The sequence below is a fragment of the Idiotropiscis lumnitzeri genome, chromosome 17 (genome assembly GCF_059441095.1).
Source record: "Idiotropiscis lumnitzeri isolate Australia: NSW breed Sydney's pygmy pipehorse chromosome 17, RoL_Ilum_1.0, whole genome shotgun sequence".
Classification (NCBI taxonomy): domain Eukaryota; kingdom Metazoa; phylum Chordata; class Actinopteri; order Syngnathiformes; family Syngnathidae; genus Idiotropiscis; species Idiotropiscis lumnitzeri.
Window position 1 is genome coordinate 14,427,978 of NC_142407.1, and position 18,883 is coordinate 14,446,860.

General features: G+C 44.7%; 1 protein-coding gene across 6 annotated transcripts in view; it reads left to right on the forward strand.

The window, feature by feature from the left end:
* Positions 1-18,276, forward strand: part of sgcd (sarcoglycan, delta (dystrophin-associated glycoprotein)) — a 95,505-nt gene extending 77,229 nt beyond the window's left edge. For all 6 annotated transcript variants that reach the window (XM_088280023.1, XM_088280022.1, XM_088280020.1 and 3 more), the window contains 3 exons: positions 10,038-10,110; positions 13,382-13,505; positions 16,434-18,276. In XM_088280023.1, coding sequence (XP_088136149.1) covers positions 10,038-10,110; positions 13,382-13,505; positions 16,434-16,619 — 383 coding nt within the window. In that variant the 3' untranslated portion in view covers positions 16,620-18,276. The remainder of the gene's footprint in view (positions 1-10,037; positions 10,111-13,381; positions 13,506-16,433) is intronic.
* Positions 18,277-18,883: the final 607 nt, after the last annotated feature.

Below are 18,883 nucleotides of genomic sequence, written 5' to 3' on the forward strand. Positions count from 1 at the left end.
ATGAAATAAGGTGTAAATAAGGTACATTAACGATGCATGGACCTTTAAATAAAAAAATAAGATTGCCAGCGGCAGCTGGCAGAGTATTGCTGAGGTCACCGGAGTCAGTCAAGGCCAACTAAATGGTTTTTAAAAAAAATCCACTTCAAAAACATAATCGGATACATGCTTGAGATTTTTCTAGGATACGCACACTTGCGAAAATGTTTGTTTTAAGGTCTGCTAGGATTCAAAATCGCTGTAGTTTGGGGCGGTCCAGGTAGCACACTAAATAGGAGCACTTGAAAGAAACACTCCCGAAAGCCCTCAGGACACGCAAGCTTTCAGGAGCGAATACCCTCTTGTCGTTAAGCCCAAACCTGAAACATTTAGTAGAAGCGCTTCCCCGTGTCGCTGCGACTTCTCCCTGGAGTGGCGCCGGCCACCTCCGAATGGGCTCTCGCTTCCAAAGTAAGCACTGCTCACTCATGCGGCGCGCTTCCCCCCTCGGAGATCAGCAGCGAGCGGATGTGTTCAAAGTTGAACTCCTGTAGAGAAGCGCAGTGGAGTGGAGTGGCGGAATGGCTCGGGAGGGGCGGGCGGGTTAGCGGGAGTCACCTTGATGCTGAGGCTCAAGCGCGTGAAGGGATTTATTTACCTGACAAATGGGGTTACTTACCGACCGATCGGACCCAAAGGACGGCTTGCTTCAAGCCTTTTGTCTCTCGGCATTGGCCTTCACCTTGTCACCGGAACGAATTAGAGTGACTGCCAGTGGCCTTGGATTCAGTCTAGTGAAGTTGTAGATTATACTTGGTACCATCCGGGAGTGTTCTGAGAGGACTTGGCTTGGTTAGCTTCCGAGATTGCTTTTGTTGGGGAGCACACGCGCCACAGAGAAGAAAGAAAAAAGCCAAGCATATAAAATGAAGCTTTGAAATCATGAAAAATGGATGCGTTCTCTCCGGTCGGTATCTGTGAAACTAAATAGCACCGCGACGACCGTCGAGACAACGAGGCGCTCTAATGCAACTCCGCTGGCCAAAACCCTTGTCCATACGCCGGATCTCATGTTAACCCGTGGTCGAAATGTAAAAAGAAATCAGCCAATTTGTATTGAAGCAGCCAATGCCGGGGAATTCCAGAACTTGGAGGAATTTCAGCCAATTGAGACGCACAAGAAAACGGATGGTGATCTGAAGGACCTATTCTCAAAATCTTAACATTTATGATATTTTAGGGATCTTCAAAAAATTGCAATTGTGCAAAAATCAGTTCCAAGACAAATGAGTGTCGTAAAATGTGTGCTTTCATCATGTCGGCAAAAATCCAGAAACTCTGGTGCCATCCCATTTGCTCCACTCGTCTTTTCGCTGGCAATTACAATTAGCCGCCTTTGATTTCCTTCCGTTTATGTCCCATTGACTCAGTGTGTCACGCCCCCCGCCTGGCAGACGGTCAGGAGGAGTGCGTTATCAGTTCAGGATGTGCTCGTGTGATCATCCCTTCCCATTTAAACATCCCCCCCCCCTTCTCCCGCCGCAAGGCGAATGGAGGCCAGGCTGCAGCGTGACAGGAAAAGCGGATGACGACGACGACGAGGGTGTGATTTCTTTATTTCGTTTTCTTCTTCTTCTTCTGTTCGCGTGATCACAGCGACTTGTTTGCCGAACGCCTCGATCAATGATGCGCTGGCCGGAATGCACAACTAGGCAGGCTTATTTAGCGACCGGGAGATCAGAAAGAGGAACTACTGGAGTGCAAAAAGTGGACGTAAAAGCGTGAGGAAAACTATAAAGAAATCGGCAATATTCAGATTTCAATCTTCACTGCAATGGTTATTTTTTTAATATTCAAGACTACCAAATGATTGATCCAAAAGTAGTTTTGCCGCCATCTTGGAGCAGCTCGGCGTCAAAAAACAATGTTGCCTGAGTCGAGCGGTTTCGTTAAAATAAAAGTAGTGCTTTAGCGCCGTCTTGCAGCATCTTGTTGCCAATGAACTACGTGGAAGTGAGATGAGAAGATTCATTGAGACAAAAGTAGATCTTGTCCGCCATCTTGTGATATCATGAGTTTATTTTCAACCTTTTTCGGGCGGCGTCCGTTACTCCTCGATTTTTGCTTTTCTTGTAGTGCGATGCTTCGTTACTTGGCTTCCGCTGTTAAAGCGTCACAATGTGATCATGTTATAAGTTCACAGAGAGTAGGTGTCTTCACTTTTATATTTGCCATCCGTCAAAGCCTCTGCCACGTTTTATTCGCCGCTGTCCTTCCTCTGTAGTGGACGCCGTTAAGCTGTAATGGGACGATAAAAGACAGCCGAGTTTCCGTGCGGAGGAGGACGTCGGGCATTTCTCGCCGTTATCTGGAGCGCGTGGCCAATGTGCAACGATTTCCTGCCGGCCGAACACGTCCGTACAAAAGGCCGCCAATGCGCCTGATGAGCGTGTTTCTTTTGTTTGCGTCTGCATGTTATACGAGGGTGTTAAGCAGTTCAAGGGTGACATGGTATCGGAATAATAAGGCACAACCATTCTGTTCAATTATTCAGCCAAGCATCCAGTGGCGAAATAAATTACTTCCGAGACTACGGGTGACAGCGCAACGCTTTTTTAAAAATTAATTAATTAATTATTTTATTTTATTTTTATTTACTTTTATTTATTTTTATTTTATTTTTTTAACTCAATATGGCCCTGGTTAGTGTGACCTGCTTTGTAGGCGTGGGGCACAAGGGCCCTTAAAAAAAATAAATAAATAAAAACGTAGCTTTGACGATCTCAATCACGCTGTCCGAGATCGCAATTTCGGCCCAAAACGATAAATCGTTATTTGTAGGGAATTCCTACCATACCAGAAATCTCTGACAACCTCTTCTGCCCTCACACTCACAATGGTGAGGCCAATCGATTTAAAGCTGCAATCTCTTTATGGGAATTTAGTGCCTTTTGTCAAAGTGGGATGCCCAATTTCCTTGTAAAGGAATCGCACTGCGTTTTTTTTTTTGTGAGGTAAGAAAGGCTCACGTGCGTCTTCCACATGGTTGGCCGCAGGGTTCGAGGACACCGCAGCCATCCTCGTTTCATGGCTGACATAAATCTGAACGCCGGCGGTCACAAAGCCCGATTAGATTGTAAGCGCTGCGGTGGGTCGGGCTGAGCTCCCGCCTCCACCCCCGCACCCCCTCCACGCTCGGGGCATGTGTGGCTGGCCTAACAAATGAGGGGATGGTCACAGCCTTTTGGGGTCCTGGAACTCCACAAAGTTTCTTTTCCAAGGAAACTTAATAGGCTTAACAATAATTAAATGTGCAGTAACAAACATGCGTACCCCAAAATGCCACAATAATGAAAAAGTTGTCTTTTTTTTGGAGAGGAAAACGCTTATTATGATAACAAATTCATATTTATGCAAGATGTTCATTGACACCCACAAAGCTTTATCATTGCATATCCATGCCACAAGGTGGCGATATTTTTTAAAAAAAACGACCATTAATTTATTATTGCAAATGATCTAATTTCCCAAGTTACGTGACTTTTGTATCAGAGCTTTAACTGGGCCAAAGTTCATCATATGCGCAGTAATAATTGCTTTAGCATGTTTATTTCATGAGCACTCCAGCACTTTGGCAAAAAAAAAAAAAAGATACAACAATAATTTCTTGTAAATGACCTTGGGGACCCCCAAGCTGTGGCTCGCGGACTCGAGTTTCAGAAGCTGTCATAGCCAGTCCCGGGCTGCAATGTTCCAATCCTCCTCCCGCCTTCAAATATGATGAAGCATCCATCAAGAGGGAGGAGGCGAGCGCACTTAGTGCTAATGTCATTATAGCATCCGGCACGGAAGCGAGGCATCATCAGTGACGGTGGTGATGCGGGCGCATCATTACTGATGGATCTCCAAGGTGACTTTCAAAGTCGTCTGCACGCTGCTGGGGAAGAAAAGGAAGCATTAGCAAGGTAACCGGGTGGCTTCCGGGATGCTCGAGAGGCATCGCATGTCCTTTAACAATCTAAAAATGGAGCAACGCGGCGCCGTAGTGCTTGGCACGTCTGCCTCGCCGCCAGGAGATCCGGGTTTGAGTTGGAGGACGACTTTCCCTTACAGAAAAATGGACAAATCCGCCTTTCCAAAGCATTTCTGTGGTAACTCATTCATGGATGAAATAAGCATTTGAGTGTCACCTGAAATCAAAAGTGCTTTGTTTATCTGGAAACAAATTACTGTTCTAATTATAGCCTCCGTGTTTTTGTTCTGCGACCGACGCCCACCGGGGAAACGGAGCGGCGTGTTGCTCTTGAAATACATAATGAAATGTGTGTGATTACTCAGTTGAAGAATGCGTTTAAATACGCAAAAGTCAGCACAAAAGGATCATTATTGCTGCCGTCTCGCACTTCAGTATCTGCAACCTTTGGTCGAATTGGTTTTCCGATTTTTATCAAAGCTTTTGTTTTGCGCACAATTGCAAACGGCATGATTAGATTTCAATCAAAAAAAGGTCCGGTCTGGTTATTAAATCCAACCGGGGGGAACCTGGCGGATACTGCTGTTAATTTATGCCGCATCTGCCCACGAAACAGCATTTCTAATTACCAAGACATTTTTTGGGGTGTCTGGTTTCTCTAATGGTTAATACACTGATATATATAAACGCAAATTAAAAATTGATTGCTAAAATATATCTTTTTTGGGGGTTTTACCGGACGGTTTATTCATTGAATTTTTTTTCAAGTTCGGCGGGTCGGATTTAAACGTTTAACGGGCCGCATGTGGCCCCCGGGCCGTAGTTTGCCCACGCCTGGTTTAAAGCTTCTACTTTTTGGACAATTTAGCAATTTCTCCCAAATCCAACTTGCAAATCGTGACCCATTTCTATCATGAATACAACGTAGGTGAAGAGATTGTGTCCAAGCGGAGTTGAAGTCCGCATTTACGCTCTTTAGTGTGACAGGCGATGAATTGAATCTATTAAGCGCTGGAAACTGTATTTTCCATATGCTGCACTCCGTCCACCCAGCAATCATGTTCAGCGCCACCGACACTAACGCACTCGATTGCCAGAAATTGCCAGTGTGTGTCCCATTTAGGCCCCCCCCCCCCGGCTCCCTTTGACCCGCCCTAAGATGGCCTCCGCGAACGCATCCTGGAGGGCTTGTGCACGTCGAGATGCTCCTTCGTTATATGACGGTTTATTGCTGGCGGCCCTGCTACATGTCCGATTTTTAATCGCTGCGTCGCACGTCCAGCGACGGTGCAGGATTCGACCCTCGTGAGGCTCGTTCAACTTGACAAACACGGGATGGAAAGTGAGACTATTCGAGCTTTATTTAAGACATTAGTCTAATTTAACTCATTCACTGCCATTGACGGCTCAAGACGTCAAAGTTCCCTTTTTTTTTTAACTCGGCTGGTAGTGAATAACTTAAGAAGCAGTATTATGCGCTGCACTTCCTGTACTTGAGTCTGGGAAGTGTTCGAAAGTACCGGTATTTGATTTGTGGATGGACGTTTTTAAGATGTTTTTAATGTGCGTGGCAGCACTCAACTATTGAACCCGACTCTCCATCTTGAATTTCCTCCTTTATGGAATGGATCCCCTCGCGATAAATCGCCTTCACTGTGGAGGCAAAGAAAGAATATGGAGGCTAGTTGCAAAACTTTTTGCAAAAAGTGCTGAGTGAGGAGAAGAGAGAAAATTCAGAGCCATACGTCCTTTCATGCTGTGGCTCGCCTCACAGATTGATGTCATTTTTTTTTTCCCATGGCAAATGGAAGCTGAGGGCCAGATGGATGCCGCCAATTTCCCCTCCATTGGGCCACCTGCAGCTTTTTCAGCTCGGGGGGGGGGGGTCGAATTTGGCATGCATAACCTGGCTTCTGGCTAATGGCGGCAACCCGTTAAGAAAAGCCGCATTCCGGGGGCGGGGAAACGTCTTTCGATATTTCATCTCTGAAACGAACGTGGTCGCTGATGACAAAAGACAAAAAGCCAAGTCTGGTTCAAAGTCTTTTTATGAACGCAGGCGTTTTTGACGAGAATAACTTTGGGTGATGAACCCCATGCTGCTTCACCAAGCCCAAAGACACGGTCCTGTGTTTGCTCAACGTCATTTCTTGCAAATCCAGACAAGAAATAGCATATTAGCAACTGACTTTTTAGGGTAAGCCTTGAAACGTTGCCCTGACAACTTTTAAACGGTGTGAGGATTTACAGCACAACGGGCTTAAAAAAAAAAAAAGTGGCGTGTTTGAAAGAAATCTTTTGACAGCCCGCTGCGATGGAGCTTAGAGGTGGCGAGATGTGATCTTAATGGTCCGAGAAATGTCTTCCACGGGAACATTTTTGGGGGACAGATGCTTGGTCAGGTTATCAATGGACAAGCAAAATACATCCACTTCCTGAGTTCAGCCATCTGGACTTGAACCGTTCACGTGGTTCATTGGCCAGCTATTCTTATTTGTTTTGTTTTGGGGGTTTTTCAAATTACTTTTTTTTATCTGTACTCTTGGCTTTTGTCTCTCCAAATGTATTTCTATGCAAATCCCTGCCACCCAATTATTGGAGTGGAATATATAATATATATTACAATCTCACTAAAAGTCATCAATGTCTATTGGTCAGTTTTATGAAATTCAAGCTGGCATGTTTGATGAGCGACGGAGTGATGCCGAGGATGAGAGGAAGATGAAACGATCGCACGAGAATCATCGGCGCGGGTCACATTTTTTGAGAAAAGCCGACCAATGAAATCGTCTGCCCGGGAGAGAGCCGTGTCCCGCTTTGGCCGGCGGAACCAGAAATTAGACGGCGAGATGGCTTTTATCGATTTGTCGCGTGGGTAAAAGGGGGGGGGGCTCCTGGTCCACGTTTACGAGAGGAAGACGAGGCGAGAGGAAGCCGCATCGCCAACGCGGCTCGCCTGCATCGATCGCCGGCGACTGAGGCGCAGATGACGACTGATTACGCCGAGCGTGACGGCTCAAGTGTGTTGCGGGACAAAAAATGACATTGCCACATTAACGGCAAACGCCCGCATGGACTGGCTTTGGCATTCACTCACCTATTTGCTGTTTTTGTGCCGGTCCAAAATAAATTAAAAAATGTGGTGCCAATCATGTGTTCAAGTGAAGGGAGGAGCTTTATTTTGTTCCGCCAAAGCGTCGTCTAAGTGTGAAAAAGCGCTTTACCGCCATCTTGTGGCATCTATAGGCAATTAGCAATCTTGTCCCAAACAATCGTCGATAATTTCATTTTCCTGCTGCTGACTCGATATGTTGGGTTGTTTTGAGTGAGAATGCAGGGGGAGCAAAAACAAAAAGGAGCGAGGACGACGACTGAGTGAGGGAGGGAAAACTTGTCGACAAGAAACAAGATGTCGTTCTTACAAGCCGAGCGAGGTTACATGATTAATATTCCACGCCAGTGCGGGACGAATCGTCTGGGAGGCGGTGCTGTTCGCCCGCTCTTCCGTGTTGGTGCGAGAATCTTTACGTGGCATGGACAGAAAACGCTTCCAAATTTTGCTTGCCCATCTGCCTCGGCTGCTTCCAATTGTGGCTCAATTGGGCAAATTGGCAAGTTGGACCATTCCACGTCGGAGTGCGCTTGGAATTCCTCCCAATTGCCTGCAGCAAGTCAATGAGTGATGGCTGATTTTTATTTTTTTTCCATTTCCAAACATTTTGCAAGAATTTGCAAACCGGGTGATATTTCCTGGCATGTTGAGGCCCTCAAAAGGCGAGGCGAAATGTGTCAAAGCCCCTCAGCAGTGCGCGTTGAGTTTTTATTAGCAAAGGTCTCGAGGCCTCACCTCCGGGCTGACTGCAATACTAAAAAGGGAAGACTATTAAGAAGTGCGGCGCACGGAAAAACAGAGTGAGCAAACTCTGGAATGAGATGAGAATCGTCGGGAGTGCGTGAAGCGTGAATACAAAACTTCCATCAAAGTCCAAGTTGATTCATCGCCACGAGAACTGAATATCATGACGTCATTTTTTTTTCCCAGTGTCGGAATTGCTCGCCTTGACGTCCGCTAGCCAATGGCTGAGCCGCTTTGGGATTGTTTGAGGAGTCGCATCGTGGCAATCAACAAACTTGCTTTAGCATTCAGTTAGCATTATGCGCTAGCTAGCATGGCTTCAATTGTCCTCTCTGACCTCGCTTAGCAATTTTTTTTAATTTTTTTTTTTGCCATTCTAAAAGTGAAGAAAAGTAGCCTGGACTTTATCTTTGTCGCATTAACCTTGCGCTATTTGTTTTATTTTGAGTTTGACATCCTATCGCTTCCGGCGAGAAATGCTAGTCAGAAGCTGAGTCGCACCGTGATTGTTTGCAGCGATTACAAGTGTGTTTTTTGTGGCATGTGCAAGTGTCGTGTCAACATTTACTCGATTTATTCCTGTAGGGGATTTTTTTTTTTTTTCGTCTCTGCACAACTACTATTTCATCATTGCTGAGCTACTTCGGGCCAGAAATGATGATGTTGGGCTGCCCTATAAAAATCCAACCCGCACGCACACATATGCATTCATATTTAATAGCATCATTCATTCTCCTCACCTGACCCGCAAACGCATGTAATCAAGAAATCGCTTCACGGGCTGCGGAATCGTGTCGGCGGGGAAAATGCAGGCGACGCGGCGGGATGGAAATAAAAACCAGCGGCGGGCTAACATTTAGACGGCGTAAACGTGTCGATAATGCTTGACATTTAATGCAAGTAAACACCCTCCATCAATGTCGAAATGCAGCACTCAAGCTGACAAGATGATATTTTTGGGGACGATTTTTTTTTATACGTAAGGAAAGCCAAGCCAGTTGACTTTGGAGTTGTGTTCTATGTTCAAAATCATTTTTTTGCCATAAGGCTGGGGGGACGGGGCCGGCCGGGGGTCTGAAAGCAAAATCGAAATTTTTGTCATTGTATCGATTAGTCAACGCTGATGCTCAAGTTGTTATAAAAATATCCTTTCAGAATTGATTTTAAATGCATTTATTTTCGTATCGCTGTATGTCTGTTCAAAGGAGGGAGGTTGAAACAGTCGTTTGATAATTATAGTTTTTTATTTCAGTTTTTTTTTATTTTACACAATACTTAGTGACCTATATATTTAAAAAAAAAAAAACTAAGACTAAAACTAGTAAAAACTACAATAAAATTAAGCATTAAAAAAACTAATCAAAACTAACTTAATTAAAAAAAAAAAACTATAATGGAAAAATCTCAAGCTCTTATAACCCTGATGAGGACACGCGTTTCGAAACTCTTGCGTCATCCTCAACTCAAGCGTGAACAGAATACTTTCGGTTCTCTGTCAAACTGTCGCGTTCCGACACGCTGAAGCAAAAGAGCGCTTTTTGTCCTCTTTGTCGCCTCGGAAAACAACAACAGCGCTTAAAAAAATGCGAGCGCAGCTTTTACGCGCCCCTCTCTTCTTCGCCAGCCGCCGCCGTCTGCCTCTTGGCGCGCTTAATGTCCACATTACGAAAAGTACGCCACTTGTTGCCTTTTTACGTGAAGTGCCGCGCTGATGAAAGTCCTTTGCAAGTGACAGAAATGATGGTTAACGCGCGTGTGCGTCGCGGCGACGTTTCATCAGCTCCGGAACCATCTGTTGGAATGAAAAGCATAAGGGTGCTTTTATTGTGTCTCTAAAAAGCGCCACTTTGAATACAAAGCACTACTTTTGGTTGACAGGTTGAGCGGGGTGCGATAAAAGCCGTAACGCCGATGTTTGATTTTTCTTTTTCTATTTTCAACACGCCTTATGCGACCTAAAAGACTCGAACATGCTCCCTTTTATGTCGCGGCACGACAGTTAAATGTTGAACTTGTTTTATTAATATAATAGCAAACACCTGTGTATGAACGGGAATCATTTCAGTGTTTTTATCAACTTTGCCCAAAAAATAAATAAATTAAATTAAATTAAATAAAAAAAAAAAAAAAATTGGGGTTTAGTTTTTTTTCCTGATGCAATTATTAATGTTATCCATGTCTTTTACCCATTTCAAATCTTTGTGTTTTTTTTTTTGTTTGTGGTTGCAGGCGCCCAGGGAGCCGTGTTCAGCAAGTCAATAGAGACGCCGCACGTCCGGGCCGAGCCCTTCAAAGAGCTGCGGTGAGTTATTGTGCCCCCGGGGGAGGAAACCAAAAAAAAAAAAAAAAATGTCCCACTCCTCACTCATTTATTCCCACACACGTCAGTTCACGATACGGTGACATCGCGCCTGTGGTGAGATGGAGTACGTCAGCTTTAATGAGCCGAGGCAGGCGTGTCTCACGTGTGTGAATGTACTGGTACACGTTGCGTAGGCCGCTGTCGCACATTTCAAGACAGTCGCTCGAGGTCCGAAAGAAAGTTCGCTGCAGGATGGGAAGTGTGTACGATTCTTACGTCGAAAGTCGGCTGATGATGGGCTCAAGTGAATTGAAAAATGAAAAATGACAACTTTAAAATGAACTTTTTTTTTTAAATAATTGGTAGATAAAAATATGTTTCCCACTGAACCCAATCTATTAAATTTTTAAACCAAATTAAACAAAATATTTGGTACAAAACCAACATGTGCCATTTTAGGTTTAAATGACTAAAAAAATCATCTTAGTAAGTCACAATGTCCAAGCATTGGTGAGCTCGTTTTAGAGCAGACCCATGTGCTTCTCATGTTGTCCTTGGGGCTAACAAGTACCCGCTGGCACCATTTATTTCATTTTTTCCGCGCAATACACATTAATCAGAGTAAATAGCTCCTCCTCCGTGCGTAACTACTCACCCCTCCCCTCTCTGTCCCACAAGTTTATTGCAAAGAGCCAATCATATTGTGTCCTGTTTGGAAAAATAGGTGATTAGCGCTGGCGGCCAGTATCAGCGGTTACTAAAACTTGCAATCGGCCCGTGACTATTGAAGAGTCAAAACTAGACCATTTGGAAATTGTCTAATTTCGATTCGTCGAGACTGGCAACCAGTCGAGGGTGTCGCTCGGCTCGAAGTCGTTTTGGAGCATTTTCCGTGTGTCCTGAAGGCAACTTGTGTGCGGCGGGCCCGGCTTGTTTGGGTGGCTCGTAACTTTGTATAACAAAAGGTGCGCTTCAATCCGTGTCAGGCTTTTGATGTGAATTTGAAAAGCAGGCGGCTGGGAAACGAACTGGAACATGAAGCGCGGCGGCAGGCGGGAGAGAGGATAGCGCACAGCGACGAGCGCGCGCGTGTAGGAGGCACAAGACCGAGATGAAAGTCGAGAAAGAGCGGCAAGGGTTTTGCTTTTTGTTGCTTTTTTGCCATCCAGGAAACGCGAGCGTGAAGGGAATAAAGACTTGAGGAACTTTTGATGACGACGATCTTATTAATATGATTTCACTTTATCTGAGAACTTTGCGAAGCTGCCGCAGACGACGGTTGATTAGGTTAAGTCAAGACACGGCTTTGGGGAAAAATGAGCGTCAAAGCCTGTTTGTGCTTCGTATTTAAGGAACCGTGCTTTTCTCGTCCAAAGGGTGATGGGCGGGGCAGGATATATCCGGCGTCGCTCTCGCCAAAAGTAAACCAGGATCGACTCCAATTCGACGGTTGGAAGGTTTACAGGAACCATCTGAGACATTTGAACAATTGCCGGTCCACGTTTGGGCAATGTGAATGCAAATGTTTTGCGAGACTTGTCATTCCCGTCATATCCGCCTTGACGCTTCAGGTTGCCGTCGGACATTACGAGATAACATTCGCGAGGCTCTCACATTAAACTTACACTCTCGCGGCTGTCACTTTTCTAAGCGACGCATCCGTCTGCGTGTGTCCTTGCATCACAGCTGCGACTTTGTGCCAGAGTAAAATGGCTGATGGATGTCAATCCCGAGCTCAAGATAAAAGGCAATATTTATGAGGCAATAAGGCGCAAAGTGACAAGTCGGGCGGCGGGCAAGAGGCAATAAAAGAAAGTAGGGACTTGTTTGTGTTGTGTTTTGTTCGCCGTTGCACGGACTTTGATCGACCCTCGCTGTGAAAGAAAAAAAAAAAAAGGTACTCTAACCTGTGATGATGCTCGTCCCTGAAGTCCTGCCTTATGGACAGGCGATTTATCGTCCACAGCCTTCCACAAATCATAAGGACGCTCAAAGTGAAACTCGGACGGGACTTCAAAGTCGTCTGGAGAACAATTACCACACCGTGCAACCTTCAAAGCGGAACGTCGATTCATGACATCCAGTGCTGGGAGGAGCAGAGCAGCCCCGCATCATAACCTGCCACCACATGCTGTCACTTCTCTGTTCCGCCTCGTCTACCTTGATTATTTTTTTTCCATTCTCCACATTTTCTTCATATTACTCCGCTTTTACTTAACATGTTTAATAAAGTGCTAACTACTTATGAAGGCCTCCCCCAATCGCAATAAACCATGCAAACTAATTAGCATTCTGCGCCGCTTTCTAAATTAAAATCTCATTGCATAACCTCGACCCTGATCTAAGTCACGTTAATTATGATCAATTAAACACACACTTGATTTTCAATTGAATTCCTTCTCAAACGATACATTTGGCCGTTCGGCGCAAGTTCTGAAACATTGGAGACTATGCGCTTTGAAAAATTAATTTCACCTTTGAAGGATTCATTTATCATCCATAGCTTTTGCGCGTAATGTTTGTACGAGCATGCTCCTTTGCACATGAAAATGTTCTCCTTGTTTTCTCGCTCTTCCAATCTCATTTCCCCCCCAGCGATCGATAAGCTTTCATCATCCTTTCAACACTTCATATCTGCAACTTGAATCAAAGGTTAATAACTTTGGATGGCGCGCACTCGACGGGGCGGCGGGAAAAGAAAGCGCGGAAATGATTGGACGTCTCCGACATGATAAGAATTTGCCGCCTCCTCGCGTCCTTTTGCGTCTCTTCTCTGTTTTGCATCCTCCGTCCTTGGCGATGTCCTCCGCCAACGCCGGAGACACTTTGGGCTTATAAATATATAAGCGCGGGAGCAAATGGCAGGTTAAATGGCAATCTGGGCCGCTCCGTCGCACGGCTGATTGCTTTCGTTGGGCTTTTGTGAAGGCGGCCGAGCGGACAAACGCGGCGGAGATCTGAGCACCCTCCGCGTTACCAAGCAATGCTAAAGATGAAGTGAAATGTGCAACCCTGGCTGATTGTTTAAGAATTTATGCGAGTGGGGCTGCTTTGCTGCACCCGGCGCAGAGCGTCTCAAATGTGATCCAAAACAATTAACGCATTCGGGAGCAAACTGTAGTGGCTGCTGTCTGAAAGTTCAGACTTAGCTGTCACCGGTTTGCGAGAAACACGTCGACTGCGCGTGTGTGAGGATTTTTTTTTTTGTTGTCTTTTCTAACCACATTCCATGCAAACAAGACACGGTGCCGACTGACATTTTGTTCTCCAGGCTGGAATCGCCCACCCGCTCGCTGCTCATGGAGGCCCCCAAAGGCATCCAAATCCTGGCCGAGGCCGGGGACATCCAAGCCATCTGCAGGAACGAGCTGCGACTGGAGTCCAAAGACGGAGAGGTGCGTTTCCAAATTTGCCTTTTGCCAAGCGTGACACGAAAAATTTGTGTCAAGCCATCGTTCACCTTTGACATGGATGGCACTGCCATCAATCCATTCCAGCCTGCCTGAGAAAAATCACATTTTTTAAAATAAAATAATTAAATGGAATATAACAAATTAAACGTGTTATGCATCAGGGAGCAGTATAATCCAGTCATGAAGCGAAGAAGATTTTCACAACTACCTTTAAATGTGAATGAGTCCGTAAAGTGCAATTAGCATTCTTCTTTTTTTTTTTTTTTAACAGAGGATAAAGAATCTATGACGGTCGACAACAGGGAGACAGCATATTATAAGCTTTTTTTTTTTTTTGCATGATTCAATAGAAGGCAATCTATTGAATATTTGCATGTTTCTGCGAGTTAAACATAAAATCAATGTGATCACTTTTTTACCCGAACAATAGGGGGCACTATTTCGTATTTAATCTGTACTTGTAATTGGCACAAGCAAAGTGAGTGTCAAGGTCATCTTCCTCCTCCTCTTTGTTCATAACAACAGCAAGCAGGTCTTAATGTACACAACTAACTTTTGAAAAGACTTTCTTGGCCCCCCTCACGCACCCCCCCCCCTCTTCATTAATCCTCCTCGGCTGATGTGAAACAGATCTGACACCACGCCACTGCCGCAGAGCCAGGCAGGGAAATCCTTTTATCAGCGTCGGCTGATGTGCGGAACGGATCGGCGTGGAAGATGAGTGAGCGGCAAAAATGTACATGAGGCACAGACTTAGAGACAGAACGAGGACAGAGGGAGGACGTCAGGCTAAAGGAAGGAAGATTGGGATTTGTGATTAATCGTCAAAAAAAAAAAAAGACGATTGCGTAACACGTCATATTTCATGAGCACATTTTTCAACATCAACCCATTAGGGACAAAAGGAAATGAAGAAATGGAATCATTTGTCCTTTTTTTGGGGGGGGGGGTGGCTGTGTTGTCAAAAGTATTGGGACCGAGAGGCAGGTTCTAGACTGGTCGGCAGTCAAGCACGGGGCGTGTAAAACGTGACACTCCCGACGTCGAGTCTCGGGCTGTTGCTCTTTGATTTGGTCCGATTTGAACTGTTAACGAAAATCCAGGCAGCGATTGAGCCATAGCGTTGTTGTCCACCGTCTTAAAAACACCTTCCGCCTCCAGTTCCTTGCACAAAATTGGATTGTTCCTGCCGGGAGCGCGTCCACGCCCAAGGCATGAGTGGCGAATGCATCGCGTGACTCCCTCTTAGCCTTTCCCTTTTTTTGTCACAATGCCGACCTTCCGCCATCCGCCGATTGGCTCACAGCTGCGCGCGCCGACCTGCACCTCGCTCCGTCTCTCGTGGCCGAGCGATTGCCAGGAGGGAGAGGTCGCGTGACATTTCCGAGGCGGCGCGGGTCACCCCGCGACGCCCCGAGGCGGCATTTTGCCTTTTAATGGCCGACAGCGGCAGACCCTGAATCGTCTTTTTTTTTTTTTTTTCGTCTCACGTGCGAGATGTCCCTCAGGAATCCGCAATCGATGTTGGCTTGGAGCGAGCGGAAATGAGAACAATTGGATGTGATGCAAACACGAGCCTGCTGCTTTTAATGATTTGTGGGTAATTTGGGGCTGCTGAGTCTTAAAAAAAATGACATCAATTTATTTTGAATTATCAAAATCTAATATTTAAAAAATCATGTCGAAGGCCTTCTGTGATACTGATTGTCGTCTTTCCCGAAAAATGAAAAAAAACTTGGCAAGACGACTGCAGCCTCATCAAAGCTGTGAATATCGATGTCATGACTTGCGTATTCTTTGCGCTTTTTAAAAACTGGAGCCAATTTGGGAAAAAAATCCACTTCAAATTGAATACAAAAGAAAATAAATTCATTTTTTTTTAATCTTTGGAAAAAATTAAGATATTTACAGAAGAGCCGGTCGAGTGATTCAGCAGCGACTTTGAGGGCGCCAATAAAATGCAAGTGAGCAGCGGGGGCGGCCGGAAGCAGACTTTGCTTGGAGAGCAATTACGATGAACCGAGGAGACGTTGGCCGAGGTAACGATCAAGAAAAAAAAAAAACAGCTTAACCGAGAGAATGAGAGGACCAGGCCGAGGTGAAATTTGAACTCGGGGGGTCAAAAGAGACGACGTTTGTGCGTCCATCCAATCTGCCATTTTCCAAGACAAACGCCCAATATTTGAACCTCGCAAACTGTGCAAAATAGCCCATGAGTGAAAAACATCAACGAGAAAGATTTAAGATGTTTAATAATAATTAATAATTATAAGCACATGATGATGATGATGAAGTAGGCAGCTGGCTCACATTTAAGTCACGAAAGCACGTATTTTTGAAAGAGTCCACATTAAAGCACAACATAAAGCTGGATTTTCTGTGAGACAAATTGGCCGCAAGTTTAAAATTTGGGTTGAACAACATCCTTCCTCGTCAAAGTAGGCAAGAATGTAAAGTGAACTTTTTGAAGCAATCCACTTTAAAGTACATGATGATGATGCTGGATTCTTTCTGGCTGGCTCAAATTTGTCATGACAACGTGCGAATGCCTAATTTGTGTTCACCATGGCCAGTGAACTTTGAAGGAGTCTGCATCAAAGCGCGTCATGACTCTGCTTCAAATGTGTGAAGAAGAGGAATTCACTTTGAAATCGAAAGCGTCCTCATTAAAGCGCCTCATGATGCTGGCATGCTCAAAATGGGCGGCTGGCTCCAATTTGCGGATGAAATTGAGGAGGAGTCATCTTAAAAATCTCCGCCCCCTTACTGGAATGGAAAGCATCTACATTAAAGCGTGTCATGAAAACGTTGTAGACCTTCCCGTAAGCTTGTTGCTCCAGAATCCCCCCGATATTGACTTGGTCTTCGGCGTTCATCAGCCTTCTTCCTCTCGTCCGTGTGGTCCTGCAGATCTCCCTGGACGCCCGTCGTATCCGCCTGATGCGTCTACCGGAGGGTAAGGCGTCCTCCAGCGCCTCGTCGTCCGGCGCCAGACAGACGGTCTACGAGGTTTGCGTGTGCCCCAACGGGAGACTTTTCCTCTCCCAGGCCGGCATCGGGTCCACCTGCCAAATCAGCAACAACGTCTGCCTCTAGGACTGCCGAGCACGACTTTACGAGAGACAGCGGACTCACGGAGTCTCATGCGGAAAAAAAAAAAATCCCTGGGACTGATCTTTGAGGCCCGGATCCGTATTTTTCTAAATAAGTGGGGGAAAAAAAGCCTCTGGACGCTGTATTTATTACGTCATATTCCGTCACTTTCTACGTAAGGAAATTCAATTTCACTTTTTTAATTTTTTTTTAATGTGCATTAATCTGGACACCCCATCTGGAATATTGAAGAGGAATAATTGCTTTGAAATGGCGTGACCCGAAACTGCCATACAAACATTTTATTACATCACAGAAAGGTGAGAGACGCCGACCCAATGCCAGAACCACTCGGGGGATCACTAAGCCCCCCCCCACTTTCCCGTCACTCATCCTCGCTTTGGAATATTTTTCATTTACTTGCAAGGATTTACTGGAACATGAAGAGCTCAACAAATGTATTAGACGGGCACTTCAAGGTATCACAATGCTGAAACATTATTTTTAATCTTCAAATTTACAAATGTTTGATAGTTAAATGGTAGACACAGAAAGTGTCTGCATCAAAGCTCTTGGTGATGCTGATTGCACTCTCAAAAATTTGCGGGAAAATGATTGACCCTTTGAAAGAATCGGCATTCAAGCATAACTTGTTGGTTGGTCTCATACATTTGCTCAGCGCTGCGCAACATTATAAATGCCGACTTGGCTCGTCCGGCGTAGGTCAGTCCAAATTGGAAGCAGCAAGCACTCCAAATATTTGACTGATCTTCTCACCAAATAAATAATTATTTATAGGGAAATTACAAAAGAAAATCTGAAAACCTGAGGAATTTTGATCCCGGCAAATGACAAAGCTACGGGCGACACTCGGGCTGGCTGCAAACATTTCTGACAAAAAAAATGAAATTGACTTGACTGTGAAATCAACATCTCTTGTGCCAAAATGTCCCCGCTTTTTCTTTTTTTTTTTTTTGTGCCACCATCCCAGCTCCCGAGGGCTCATTTTTGTGGATATCGTTTGGACTGCGATGCGCTCGACAGCTGTGGTCACCCCTTCTTGTTTCTCGCGCGTTTTGTTTGAGAAGAAAATGCACCTGTGCCTTACGCTTGTGGCAAAAAGAAGCACATCATCGTCATCATCACAACATGGAATCCATTGCCGCCTTTTTCTCCCATCCGAATGCAAAGACCGTCAGGAATTCATCATGTCTCCAAATCAAAAATGTTAGAAAAAAAACAAAAAACGAGAGAGTGACAATAATCACCTCTCCAGTTGAGTAAGGTAATGCGGTGTTTTAAATTTTAAATTTTTTTTTTTTTTTTAAGGATCAAATGTACACTGCGTTACGCATTTTCAGTTACTCACAGTTGTGTGTGCATGTCTTTTTGTGTGTGTGTGTGTGTGTGTGTGTGTGCGCGCGGCTTGAGGTCTTTGCATTCCTACCTAAAGTGTGCCGGGTGTTAAATGTGTGCAACTTTGACTTCTGACCTTTTGTTTTGTCTTTCTGCCCAAACACAAAAGAAGACGGAAAAAGAAAATGACGCTTGAATTGAAATAAGCTTCTTTTCTTCAGTCCAGAACTCGTCAACCATGGACTTTTTTTTTTTTCAGTGGTGCCAAAATAAAAGGCATTGTTCAGAGTGCTCACACTCATAATTGGAGTCGTGTCTTTATTTTTTTTTTTCACAAAACATCGTCTGTTTCACGGCCGTGCGATCGCGAGTCGAGACGCTCGCACAAGTTTGCCCTGTGCTGCTCCTTCAAATAAATGTTCAAAAAAAAAAAAAGAAAACATTGGCAAGGTCTCACATCTGTGCTGCCATTGCAAACCAAACTTTTTTGACCTCAGCATAAAAATCTATTTGACTTTTTTTATTCTTATGATAACAATTGCACTTCTCTTTACACTCAGAAAAAAAAATCCTAATTATTTTTTGGCTTAAAATGAATGGTACTTCCCTTTACACTTTTTAAAGTTTGATTTTTGATTTTTTGATTTTTATTTTACACTTGTATCGATAATAAATCGATTTACATTTTTGTGACGTTAAAAAAAAAATATAAAAAATTTGTACGAATAAAAAGTGATATCGCAACTGACCTGGAAAAACAGATTTACTTGCTAACACTTAGCATTTAGCTTTCAACTGAGAACTCAAGTGGGCTAACTCCGTTTTCTCGCGCGATGTCGAGTTTCATGGATTGACACGCAAATGCAAGGGCACCTAAGAAAACGAAAAAAACTTCTGAGCGCAATAATGGA